Genomic DNA, 14309 nt, shown 5'->3' on the forward strand with positions numbered 1-14309 from the left:
CTACATCCTCTCATTCACAGACACCTTCTGGTTACACCTCTAGCCTTCTCTACTTCAGCAAATATACCTCCAATCCCTTCAATTATGGACAGGTTTACTGGAATGCTCGCCCAATCAGCAAACTTCGGCTGATTCAAAAACTGATGTGCATTTTCTATCATCAAGATACTCTCACCCATCACACCAGTCCTTGATGACGTATAGTGACTTCCTGCCCGCCAATATAAAATCTCTTTCTGGGGTTTCAATCCTTCCATGATTCCAGTTCTCCCCATCTGTAATCTCCACAGACACGACAACCTCTAACTCACTGTTTCCCGGAATGGAGCATTATACATAGGCGGCACGGTAGCACAATGGTTAGCACAGTTGCATCACAGCACCAGGGACCAGGGTTCGATTCTTGGCTTGGGTCACTATCTGTGTGGAGCCTGCATATTCTCCCAGTGTCTGCGAGGGTTACCTCCGGGTGCTTCCGTTTCCTCCCACAAGTCCCGAAGACGTGCTTGTTAGGTGAATTGGACATTCTGAATTCTCCCTCAGTGTACCCGAACAGGCGCCATAGTGTGGTGACTGGGGGATTTTCACAGATAACTTTATTGCAGTGTTAATGTAAGCCTACTTGTGACACTAATAAAGATTATTACTACATATCTCCCTCCTGCTCTCCACCCTTATTGGCTGTATTTTCAGCTGTTTTATTTCTATGCTCTGGAATTACTTCCCTAAAACTCCTCCCATCACTGCAATCTTCTTTAAAACCTTCCATAAAATAGACCTCTTTTACCAATCTTCTGGTCATTCTAACCTTTCCTGCCTTGGGATTTTCCTCTGGTTATACCTGCCTCATCTCATTACACCCATTTTTACATTAAAACAGCAGGAGTCGGTATTGCTTTGGTGCTCTGAAATACAACAGATGTGTACAGCAGACGCATGTCAAAGCCAAATTCATTCAATCCAAAAATAGATTCTATCTACCTACATGATATTTTAGTTTCACAAGTATAACGGCACATCAGGAGACAGGGGCTTACGTCCAGGTTACAGTGAAAATAGCTTCTATCAGTTCAAAAGCTACACATAAAAAACAGCTGACCACAAGTTAGTAGTTTCATGATGTTGCATGTCTTTCTATTAATTCATGAAATCATTTTGTATTTAATTTATTTCTATTTACAGCCAATAATCACCTCAATAGTGCACGGCGGCACATGGGTTGGCACTGCTGCCTCACAGTGCCAGGGGCCTGGGTTCAATTCTGGCCTAGGGTAACTGCGGAGTTTGAACGTTCTTCTAGTGTTTGCGTTCGTTTCCTCCGGGTGCTCCGGTTTCCTCCCACAGTCCAAGGATGTGCAGGTTAGGTGGATTGGCACATTATCAATGGGGATAGGGCGGGGTGTTAGCCTAGGTAGAGTGCTCTTTCGGAGGGTCGGTGCACTAGATGGGCCGAATGGTCTCCTTCCACACTGTAGGGATTCTATGGGTACAAGCTAGACAGAAGTTTGCAAAAGCCAAACCTGGAAACAAATGGCTACTTTAGGAAGCAAGCTAGCTTCAGCCATTTATTTAAAAAGTGAATGGAAATGTGTACTTAACAAACAAAATCAGTATACTTAGCACTTTGTGAACAGACTTACCCTTATCTTCACTGGAGTGAACCAAATCTGAAGTTGGTTTGTAGACTACATGGCCTATGGTATTGGATTTTATTTTTCCCAGCGATGGACGGAGATCAGGTAAATCTGACATTGATTGGGCAGATGATAGCTTTTGTGGTCCCAAGAGGAAGGCTCTTTTTGGCTTTGATTTGAGTTGTTTATCTAGCTCCAATGCTTCTTGATCAGGGTTAGCAGATGTACTTGGAATGATGGCAGACGAATGGTCAGAAAAAGTGGCATCATTTTTCCTTCCCTTCATTTTGTCTTTCAGTATGGCAAAAGGGGACCTCGTTTTATCCTTCATGGAAAGGTCAAACATACTTGCAGTCATATTGTTTCGCATGAACTGGATGGAAACCTGGATTGCACCTCTTTCTTTTGCCTTCTTTCCTGGTTTTGACTTTAACTTGAACCACCTAAACACAGGACATAGGACTTGTTATTATGGATATGAACTTGCACACAGAAGGTAGCCATAGACACAGGTTAGCTCAACAAAACAAAATAATTTCTAGTTTTCAAAACTGTATTTTTAAAGAAACATACTCCTTTGAAAAAAGCAATTTAGAGCACCCGATTTTTTCCCCCAGTTAAGGTGCAATTTAGCGTGGCCAATCCATCTATTCTGCACATCTTTGGGTTGTGGGGGTGAGACCCACACAGGCAAACTCCACACGGACAGTGACCTGGGGCTGGGGTTGAACCCGGATCCTCGGCGCTGTGAGGCAGCAATGCTAACCACTGCACCACCATGCCGCCCTTATTTATTGCTTTTACTGCATTAAAATTCATTATACAAAAAAACACTTATAGAAGTTGTATCAAAGTAGTTAGCATTGCTTAAGGCACATTCCCACTTTATTCATTATGTTTAGTTTAAAACAATTGTCAAAAAAACCAACTAAACTGTACAGTACAAAGTGAAAAAACATTTAACTGTTCCTATTTTTATACAGAGGATGCGTTGGGGTTTTAGATTTAATATTTGCACAAAAAGAGTTCTGAAGGAGTGTAATAAGAGTATTAAAAATGTTTATGTATATATCAGTACATCGAGGTTGTGTACAGTCTGATGCACTCCGATATTTGCATAATGTATAACAGAACCCAATTTTTAAAACCTTGTTGGTTTAAGAAATTGCATCTTGTATTTTTGATGCATTTTGCCAACTAACTTTGTCTTTTGCCATCAATGAAGTGGCTTTAGCTCAAACAATAACCATCACTGCCAACCTTGTGTACTTTAAACTTTTATGTATTGCTTAAATTTTTATTTTTATTTTTAAAAAGAGTACCCAATTCCTTTTTTTCCAATTAAGGGGCAATTTAGCGTGGCCAATCCACCTACTCTGCACATCTTTGGGTTGTGGGGGTGAGATCCAGACAGACATGGGGAGAATGTGCAAACTCCACACGGACAGTGACCCGGGGCCGGGATCGAACATGGGCCTTCGGAGCCGTGAGGCAGCAGTGCAAACCACTGCACCACCCTTATTTATTGCTTTTGCTGCATTAAAATTTATTCAGCAAGGAGAGCTGGCAGAAGGTCTCATGTTCATGGATTACAAGCACATGACAACTAGGTACTTAAGAATATTGACTTTTAATTATGAACTTGAACTCAATACCAGCAAATTAAAAAGTTTGATAATAAAATTGAAAAACATTTATGTTTGTGTCATGAGAATGTCACTTTAAGAAATGGTAGTCTGCTAAAGTTACTGCAGTGATGTCAGAGTGTGGGTGGAGCTGAACTCTGGCTCTGCTTTTTAGTTTCACTTTGAGATAAGCTTGGGTGTGTCTGTGTTTTTTTGGTTTTGTTTCAGTGTTGGAGCTGCAGTCAGGCAGAGAAGGTGTAACGTTATTCTGTCTGCCATGTAAAGACTATTTCTTGATTATTTGGTGAATTCAGAGTGATAACTGTTCTCAGTAGTGAATTTAAGCCTGATGTGCTTCTGTTAAAAGGTTCTTTTTTATGTCATATGGATGTTGAAAGGAAAGTAAGGATTACTTAGTGCATTTTTTGGGGGTTGTATTTGAATTGATGGTTGCTAAGATGTTCACTGTATATTTTAAAAAGGTTAACTTGAGTTCATAGAATAAACATTGTTTTGCTTCAAAAACATACTTTTTGATTTCTGCTGTACCACACCTGTAGAGTGGGCCGTGTGCTCCCCATACCACAATCTATTAAAAGTTGTGGGTCAGGTGAACTACATGATACACTTTGGGGTTCTCTAAACCCTGGCCCATAACATTTGATATACAGAATGAATTTCAAGCAATCTTCTTTAATATAGTACCCTTAATATCAATCTCTCAGATAACTTGAAAATCAGTGATCAAGGCTAGATGCTACAAAAAAAGCAGAACTTGTGTTACTCATATGCAAGCTTTCTTTATTTTTTTGAAGTAATAGCGCTTGGCTTGACTGCATATGTATAATGTGTACAGTTGGAATGCCAAGACTTTTTTACAATTTTCAACTCTTGATCATTTTAATTTTCAATTTGCAAATGACTATCTCAAAAATGATTTGTTGCAAGCTAAATTCTTATGAACCAATTTCAAAGTTAAAATTTTTTTTTTTTTTTTTTTTTAAAAAGAGTACCCAATTATTTTTAATGTTATTTTATTTTCCAATTGAGGGGCAATTTAGCGTGGCCAATCCATCTAACCTGCACATCTTTGGGTTGTGGGGGTGAAACCCACGCAGACATGGGAAGAATGTGCAAACTCCACATGGACAGTGACACAGGGCTGGGATTCGAACCCGGGTCCTCAGCGCTGTAGTCCCAGTGCTAACCACTGCGCGACATGCCGCCCTTAATTTCACAAAGTTAATACTGGCTTTCAATACCAAGTGAGCTAAGCTAATTACACACTGGCAACGCAATAACAAGAACAGTGTACAATTTGGAAAGAACATATTGCGTGGAATCTTCTAGTGCCACCAACAGCTGGAAATGTGGCAGGTGAAGGAACTTGTAATTTGGTGTGAAGCCGAAAATCAGTTTCCTGATGTCGGGATGAACTGCAGGAGTCAAGTTCCAGAGCTTCCCAACAAATTTTGCATGCATCAGCATGTCATGCATGCTCATTAAAAGGCCACCTCACCCATTAGAGTAAGAGCAAAGTAGGCCATTTGGCCCAATCAAGTCTATTTTGCCATTCTATGAGATCATGACTGGCCCGAATTTGGTTGCCCCACCCTAATGATGTTCCTTACCAGGAGAAATTAGATTGTTCACTTTTACGACTGTATATAACTGGTGTGCACCTGGTGGGGGCAGGGGTGGGGGGGGGGGGGGGGAGCAGCCATTCCGTAGAACAGGGACTCTTTTTAAGGTTGCCCGGGGGAGGCTTCGCAGGTACAACATCGCTAGTTTGGTGGGGAGAGTGAAAGCCGATCTGGCAAGGTGGGATGGCCTTCCTCTGTCACTGGCGGGTCGGGTACAGGCGGTTAAAATGAATGTGTTGCCGCGATTCCTGTTTATTTTTCAATGCCTACCGATTTTCCTGCCAAAGTCTTTTTTCAGGGAGATTGAGGGAAGGATTACCTCATTCATATGGGGAGGGAAGGTGGCCAGAGTGAGAAAGGTGCTGCTACAGAGGCGAAGGCAGGCAGGGGGTTTGGGTCTCCCGAACCTGTTGTACTACTACTGGGCGGCGAATGTGGAGAAAGTGCGGAGCTGGGTCAGAGGGGTTGATTCTCAGTGGGTCAGAACGGAGGAGAATTTGTGCAGGGGGTCGGGGCTGAAGGCACTTGCAACAGCACCGCTCCAGATAGCTCCGGGGAAATATTCAGGGAGTCCGGTAATAATAGCTTCATTGAAAATCTGGAGGCAGTTTTGCCAACACTTCGGGTTGGGTTTAGGGTCAAGGGAAATGCCGATTCGGGGGAACCACAGATTTGAGCCAGGGAGGTGGGATGGAAGTTTTCGGAAATGGGAAGAGAAGGGGATTAAGACACTAAAAGATTTGTTTCTTCGGGGTCGGTTTGCAGGATTGAGGGCGCTTGGAAGCGAAGTATGGGCTAGAACAGGGAGAAGTGTTTAGGTACATGCAGGTTCGGGATTTTGCCAGGAAGGAGATACAGAGCTTCCCAGAGGAACCGGCCTCCACATTGCTGGAGAAGGTGTTGACGACAAGGGGACTGGAGAAGGGGTCAGTGTCAGCGGTGTATGGAGCTATTCTGGAAGAGGATAAGGCACCACTGGAAGGGATCAAAACAAAGTGGGAGGAAGAGCTGGGAGAGGTTATAGAGGAGGGGGTCTGGTGTGAGGTGCTCCGGAGAGTGAATGCCTCCACCTCATGTGCGAGGTTGGGGCTGATACAGCTGAAGGTGGTATATAGAGCGCACCTCACGAGGGCGAGGATGAGACGATTTTTTGAAGGAGTAGAGGATGTGTGTGAGCGTTGTGGGGGAGGGGGGGGGGGGGGGTGGGGGGCGGCGCACAAATCAAGTTCATATGTTTTGGTCCTGTCCAAAGCTGGGGGAGTACTGGAAGGAGGTGTTTAGGGTAATTTCCAAGGTGGTGCGTGTGAAACTGGACCCTGGTCCCCAGGAGGCCATATTCGGGGTGTCGGACCAGCCAGGAAACGGGAGCGGAGGCAGATATCATAGCCTTCACCTCGTTGATCGCCCGAAGGCGGATCCTGCTGGGATGGAGAGCAGCCTCTCCACCCAGTGCCCTGGCGTGGCGGGGGGACCTGTTGGAATACTTGACCCTTGAGAAGGTTAAGTTCGAACTGAGGGGAAGCTTGGAGGGGTTCTACAAGTCATGGGCACTATTTATTATGCACTTTCAAGAACTGGAAAACATCGAACATTAGTTGGGGGGGGGGGGGGGGGTGAGCGGGGTGGTTGGGGGTCTGTGTAGATTAAGGGTGACTACGGGTAATCCCCGATTCCTTTTTGTCATTTGTTTATGTAAACATGCGGGCTGATGTTTGGGGGTTGGTGGGCGGATGGGATCGTTGTTATTATGGGGATTGACATATCTTGCTGATTATTGTTTATTGTTGATGGGTGTAAATGTGGGAGAAAATGTGAAAAAGGAGAATAAATATATTTTTTTAAAAAAAGTTATCCGGGTTTGATTCCGGCCCCTGTCCGTGTGGAGTTTGCACATTCTCCCCGTGTCTGCGTGAGTCTTGCCCACACAACCCAATAGTGATGTGCAGGGTAAGCGAATTGGCCACGATAAATTGCCCCTTAATTGGAAAAACATAATTGGGTACTCTAAATTTAAAAAAAGTGATTCCCCCTTAGTTCTGGGATCCTCAGATCTTTTTATTCCTCTGTTATGTCATACCCATAGCTTCAAAGAAAGGTAACTCTGATGTTGACTGTCTCCAGCTTTGATGTTGACAGATCTTGTATTCATGGAGGGATCATTTTGGGGATGTTGTCCCCTACTCATCCAATCTTATCTGTTCCTATGTTCGTAATGACTTCTGTTATGTGCTGTACCTATTTTGTGTTGATACCTATGACTTGTTTTTCTTAATTGTGGGGGTCAGGGGCTGTTTAGCACAGGGCTAAATCGCTGGCTTTGAAAGCACACCAAGGCAGGCCAGCAGCATGGTTCAATTCCTGTATCAGCCTCCCCGAACAGGCGCCGGAACGTGGCTTTTCACAGTAACTTCATTTGAAGCCTACTTGTGACAATAAGCGATTTTCATTTTCATTTCATTTCGATACTATAATTGTAAAAACTTCAATAAAAATACATTTTTAAAAATCAGCAAGCTCTTTGCGGATGCATATTTAATGAGCTGACCAGCGCAATATTGGGTATGATCAGCTGCTCCGCGACGGCCCCAGTGGGAATCTCACACACCTCTGCGCCTGCCACTGAACTTAGACTTCAGAGCATAAGATTCTGTCCTCAGTAACTGTTTCATGGAAATACAAAATAAAACTACTCATGAGCAATAAGAAAAGCAATAACACCCCTGAAAGAAAATTTCTGAAAGCAATGGTAAGAAATTACACATCTTACAAAATAAACAGTTCTCAAATAAAATATGTTATTACTCCTTTTTGAGCAGTGCTTCTTAATTCAGCAAGAGGTGCATGCGCAATAGGATTCAAATAATTAATTTGCAGGATGCCCAAATGTACACTGCAGGCAATAACATTCTGTTCTAATGTAGGGAAATACACCAGCCAATTTGCACTCAAAAGTCCCACAAAGAGCCATGAGAGGAGGCGAGTGGATAATATTGCCACTGGACTCGTAATACAGAGACCCAGGGTAATGATCCGGGGACATGGATTCGAATCCCACTACAGCAGATAGTGGAACTTAAAGGGAGTAAAATATCTGGAATTAGTAAGTACAATAATGACCATGAAACCATTGTTGAGGTTCACTAATGTCCTTTGGGGAAGGAAACCTGCCAATCATACCTGGTCTGGTCTGCATATGACTCCAGACCCACAGCAATGTGCTTGACTCTTACTCTTAAATACCCTCTGAAATGGCCTAGCAAACCACTCAATTGTATTCAACAGCTATGAAAACCGGACAGGCCACCTGGCATCGGCCTAGACACTGGAAATGACAATGGCAAACTCAGCCCTGCAAAGTCGTCTTTACAAACATCTGGGGCTTGTGCCAAAGTTGGGAGAGCTATCTCATAGACTAGTCAAGCAACAGCCTGACATTGTCTGTTAGGTATGATTCAGTGAGTATGACTATGTCCTAGACACCACTATCATCATTCCTGGGTATGTCCTGTCTCACCGGCAGTGGTGGTGGCACAGCGGTAGACAATTGGGAGGGAGTAGCCCTGGGAGGCCTCAGCATTGACTCTGTACCCAATGAAGTCTCATGGTTTCAGGTTAAACATGGGCACGGAAACCTCCTGCTGATTACCAGGTACCGTCCACCATCAGCTGATGAATCAGTACTCCTCCATGTTGAACACCACTTGGCGAAGCACTGAGGGTGGCACGGGTGCAGAATATACTCTGGGTGGGGGTCTTCCATTTCCATCACCAAGAGTGGCTCGGTAGTACCACCACAGACCGAGCTGGCCGGGTCCTACTGGAACTGCAGCAGATGGTGAGGGAACCAAGAGAAAAAACGTACTTGACCTCATCCTCACCAACCTACCTGCTGCACGTCCATCTGTCCATGACAGCATCGGCAAAAATGAACTTTGCACAGTCCTTGTGGAGACAAAAGTCCCATCTTCACATCGAGGATACCCGCTATTGTGTTGTGTGGCACTACCTTGGTGCTGAACTGGATAGATTTCAAACCGATCTAGCAACTCAAGACTGTGCATCCATGAGGCGCTATGCGCCATCAATAGCAGCAGAATTGTACTCAACCACAATCTGCAACCTCATGGCCCGGCATATCCCCCACTCTACGGAAGCCCAGCACATCAGTGCAAAAGATAAGGATGAAGTATTCACAAAACTTCTTCAGCCAGAAGTGATGAGTGGATGATCCTTCTCTCCTGAGGTCCCCAGCATCACAGATGCCAGTCTTCAGCCAATATAATTCATCCCACGTGATATCAAGAAACTGCTGAAGGCACTGGATACTGCAAAGGTTATGGGCCCTGACAATATTCGGGCACTACTCGTGAAGGCTTGTGCTCCAGAACTTGCCATGCCCCTAGCCAAGCTGTTCCAGTATAGCTACAACACTGGCATCTACCCGGCAATGTGCCCAGGTGTGTCATGCACACAAGAAACAGGATAAATCCAACCCAGCCAATTACCGCCTATCAATCTACTCCCCATCATGAGCAAAGTGATGGCAGGAATCAACAACAGTGCTATCAAATGGCACTTACTCAGCAATAACCTGTTCACAGACACTCAGTTTGAGTTCTGCCAGGGTCCGCAGATTGTGCATTCAAGTCACCAGAGTGGAGTGTGCATCTACTATCGCCTGACTAACAGGTGAGAGTGCCATCACTGAGCCAAGGCTGCCACCTATGAAAAATGTAGACTCAAAAACAGAATGATCCTGCAGACAAAGAAACCATAATAGGAACAGAGTTGCAGAGATGGCTCATTTGAAACCTTTACATCGTTTTCCAGAATTCTTGATTATTTATAGCGATACAATAGATTATAGCTTTTCCTACATTCAGATGAATCACATAGAAAAATCAAGATGTCTTTGTCCTCAATACAGGTTTAAAAAATTAGTTAAATAGGTTGATATGTATAAACATATTTGTATTATAACACCTGTTTTTCACCATATTTAACATTTCTTACATCTGCGATAAAATGAAATATGAAGTAGAAAGCCTAATCACGAGACTGCACGCAGTACCAAACCATCTGCGACTTTACCACAAACATACAGTAACACAGCTGCTTTTCACTTAGCATTTGACAAGTTGTAGTATCTCTGTACTTGATTATAAGTACTCTGAAGGTTAATAAACGTACACGAGCTATTAGTTTAAATCCACAACAGTAGTTGACCTGACTCTTAAGACATTAAAAAAAAAACAAAAAAACTTATAAACATGCATAATTTAAGGCTAATTACACAAGTTGACCTACAGTATTTCCTGGATAAAAATTCCATTCCTCTTGTATTTTTGGATATGATGGAAAATGCTCCCACAATCCTCAGTATGCCATGAAAACTTTTTTTTAACCAAACATGGAAATGCCTTGCAAGTGCAGTTGGCACAAAAATGCCATCACTTTTACAGCTGGCTGGAATATTAGACACGCAGCATTAGAACAATCATAAGTTGCACTTTCTAATGTGCCACTTTAGATAAAGATTTTTTACAATGTACAAAACGATAACTACTGTAAAGTGAAATTACATACTGTCATCTTCACCCTTCCAAAGTCTCTATTGGACAGAGTTATTTGAACCTCATTCCCTTTTTCAAGTTGCTGTCAAAAGATATCGGAGCCTTGCTTAGAAGAAGTCTTTCAAACTTTGAAATCCCCACTGTGGACACGAGGATTTTTTTTGAAGGAAAAAAAACTTCCATCCCCTAGCTTTGACCTATTTAAGTAAATAAAACCTTCAAACTGAAATGAAGTCGTGAATCAGCAAAATTCTGACTTGTTTTTGCAAATTGGCCAATATTCAGAGGAGGCTGACAAAAATGTCATAATATAAGCCTATTAGTTACAAAGAAAATGGAAATCAATTTTAAGTATTCCAAGAGGTGAACATGGAGAAACACAAAAGAGTAACCAGCACAGATTCAGGAAGTGAGGTATGCTTAATTTACAGGTTACAATGTTTGGATGCAAACAAGGGTATTGTACACATAGGCTTCCAAAAGATTTGTCAAGATTCCATGTTACCATCAATAGCTAAAAGCAATGTCACAGCAAAGAGAGAAAAAAAAAGTACAGAATAGCTACACATCTTAAAATAGGGAGAAGAGTGGCAACAGTAAATAATACTTAGGACTATTGCTCCCTTTGTGTCTAGCAGTGACTTGCATAAGGAAACAAAATTGGCAAGTTTGTAGCCGATATAAAAAAAGCACAACAAAAAGATAACGGAATGAGTGGGTGTCAGATGCAGTTTGATGTTCAGACTTGCAAATTAACTAACATTGAAACAAGAAACTAAAAGGTCCTAAATAGGACAGTTAGACAGCAGACTGGTTGGAAAAGCACCCTTGGTGTTACTCTAATAAAATTGTTGAAACTATTTGCTCAGTGTTTGCCTGCAGTCACGGTGGCAAAATAAGTACTTAGTCACATTAGCAGAGACTTCATGTAAAAATCAAAAATAGCCACATCATTGCAATTCAGATCCCATCTGGAGTACTGTTTGCACGTCCAGTCACAAAATCATATTGCTCTCGAGGTGATGAACAACCATAATGATTCTTAATATCTGCTTCCATGTCATGGGAAAGGTTACGGTTAGATTTGTCCTCTTCAGGATAACTTTAAAAAGTTTTGCCTTTTCCATATTATGAATGGCCTTGACAAATTTGCTGCTTACAACATTGATCACTTTGGTCAAAACATTAGTAAAGCATTAGTAAAAATTATGAAATTAGAAGGTTTGACAGAATTTATGGATAAGAAAAATAGGTGTGGAATAAGTTTCCAAGGAATGCCACAAAATCAGATAGTACAAATAGGTAGGAAAGAGGAGGGCAGATTTCTGATTAAATTAAATTAAATGATGGTGAGAAAGTAGGTACGAGATTAAGATAAATAGAAAATAATTGTTTTGCTTAGTTGCCTTTCTCGGTTGCTGGAAATGTTTGCTATTACCTGAAACAAACTATAATTACAACTAAAGGAAGAATGGCCTGAAAAGCTGCACCAGGGAGTGCTTTGGGCAAAAATGATAACTGATCAGCAAAATGATTTTTTATACTTGCTCTGCACTTGCATGTGACCTCGTCATTTCAGGAAAGAACACATGAAAAGGCAGAAGTGACAACTTCATTCAACCGTATAAATTTGAGCAGCCAATAAAAAGGAAGCAAAGTTCAGTTCCAAATTATCCTGCATTGTGATGCGAAATGTGTTTATTGGCACAAGATACAGGTTTAAAATTTGTCAATTCTGCAAGCCATCTCTCAATACAAAGGCATTAAATGTGCTTCAAATCACTCATAGAAACCACTTTCCAACTAGCAGTGAGCAATACATTTACCCAATGGGCCAGGATCATGGGAGTGCAATCAATAGAAGATGAAAAAAAACCAAAAGCCTGAAAAAATGAATCTTCTACATGAAACAATTAACTTTATTTCTATCATCAGAATCATGCAGATATTGATTCAACTCCTAATGGACATTGGTTAAATTTCAAAAAAATCCTAACTCAGGATCTACATTACATTGCAGATTTTCTTTTCACTTTAAGGAAGTGCAGAACTTACCTCATAGGACAAGAAGATAAGAATAGGAGTAGTAGCCATTTGGCCTTTCAAGACTGCTCCGCCAGTCAATGAGGTCATGGCTGATCTACTATCTTACCTTTACCTAACCACACTACCTTCATAGTAGGAGGCGGTGGCACAGTGGTATTGTCACAGCACTAGTAATCCAGAGACCCAGGGCAAGACCTGGAACCTGGGTTCAAATCCCACCATGGCATATGGTGTAATTTGAATTTAATTTTAAAAATCTGATATTAAAAAGTCTAATGACTATTGTTGACTAATGATTATTGTTGTAAAAGCCCATCTGATATCACTTATCACTAATATCCTCCAGGAAGAAAATCTGCCGTAGTTACCTGGTCTGACCAGGTCCATAGTTGAGCAACAAACGCAGGTCCAATCAGCAACACCCACATCCCAAAAATTAATTTTAAAAAGGGGGCCACGGTGGAGCCGAGGTCCCAGGTTCGATCCTGGCCCCGGTTCACTGTCCGCGTGGAGTTTGCACATTCTCCCAATGTCTGCGTGGGTCTCACCCCACAACCCAAAGATGTGCAGGTAGGTGGATTGGCCACGCTAAATTGCCCTTAATTGGGGAAAAAAAAAGAATTGGGTACTCTAAATTGATTTTAAAAATGTCTTTTTAAACATTTAACTCAATAACTGGAGACATCTTCCCAGTATCTAAATTTTATCAGTTTTAAGGAGATCACTCATTTTTCTGAGGAATGTAGGCTTATCTGTCCTCATACGACACCCCCCTAATGCCAGGAACAGTAAAGTAAGATGTTGCTTTAAGTTGCTTTATTTTAATGTTGTTTATTCTTTAGAGCCTGTTTTACAATTTGAGTCACCATTTTGCTTTTATGTTGTTTGCACTCTGGCCCTGCATCAGGTGCACGCTGGATCCCCCCCCCCCCACCCCCCCCCCCCCCCCCAATCTGCACTAGCCCCTCTGGTTTAAGTAGGGCCCTCAACAACACCCCACCTCCCCAAAATAGTTACAGCCTTGGACTGGGAGTTGCCCAGAGCCTCAGGTTGCTGAGTCACTGTTGGGGTGGGTGCGTGGGGGAATTATTCGAGTGGAGAGAGAGAGAGAGAGCGAGGAAAGCAAGTAAAACTGTGGGTGAGACACAGAAGCTGTGCTACTTGGTACTTGTTTGCAGGATAAATGTTATCTCATTTGAATTTGACAGTTTTCTGTCAAATCTAGTGACTTATTTTGTTTTACAAGTTATTCCAGCTAGGAATACACAGTGCTGCACATGTATGGTACAGAATTTCAAATTGCACACTGGTTTTCTGGACAAGAAATGTCTGAAGGAACCTAGCTCTGGCTTTAACATTGATTCCTATGGGAACCCATGATTCACTTAAAGTTGTTTCATTTGAAGTCATGATTTTCAGAATGCAGCCACAATTTTAAGTGAGGATTTGCATATTGTGAACTTTTATAATACTCTCCCAAGGCAAATTCCTTAGCCAAGATCAGAACTGTACTCCGTATTCCAGGTGTAGTCTCACCAAAGGTCCTGTATAATTGCAGAAAGACCTCTACTCTTATATTTCAATGATTCTGTGAATGGTATCAGATTCTAAACTGTGTACTTCTGTGCAACTCTCTTCTACAGAAAACCCATGTCCATCTAAGATTCCAAAACTGTGGCCATATTTTGGTATAAAATTTAATTCTATTGGCTGTTACTTACAATGTTCATGGCTGGCAGTAAACATGCCCTGTTTGTTGTAATAATAATAATAATAATCACTTATTGT

At 42.1% G+C, this 14309-nt stretch overlaps 1 protein-coding gene across 5 annotated transcripts in view; it reads right to left on the reverse strand.

Moving 5' to 3' along the window:
* Positions 1-14309, reverse strand: part of rab11fip2 (RAB11 family interacting protein 2 (class I)) — a 127341-nt gene that overhangs the window by 55390 nt on the left and 57642 nt on the right. For all 5 annotated transcript variants that reach the window (XR_011935549.1, XR_011935548.1, XM_072479493.1 and 2 more), the window contains exon 2: positions 1641-2077. Coding sequence is in view for 3 of the 5 variants with exons in the window: in XM_072479493.1 (XP_072335594.1) it covers positions 1641-2077 (437 nt within the window). In the remaining 2 variants the exon portion in view is untranslated. The remainder of the gene's footprint in view (positions 1-1640; positions 2078-14309) is intronic.

The sequence above is a fragment of the Scyliorhinus torazame genome, chromosome 16 (assembly GCF_047496885.1).
Source record: "Scyliorhinus torazame isolate Kashiwa2021f chromosome 16, sScyTor2.1, whole genome shotgun sequence".
Classification (NCBI taxonomy): domain Eukaryota; kingdom Metazoa; phylum Chordata; class Chondrichthyes; order Carcharhiniformes; family Scyliorhinidae; genus Scyliorhinus; species Scyliorhinus torazame.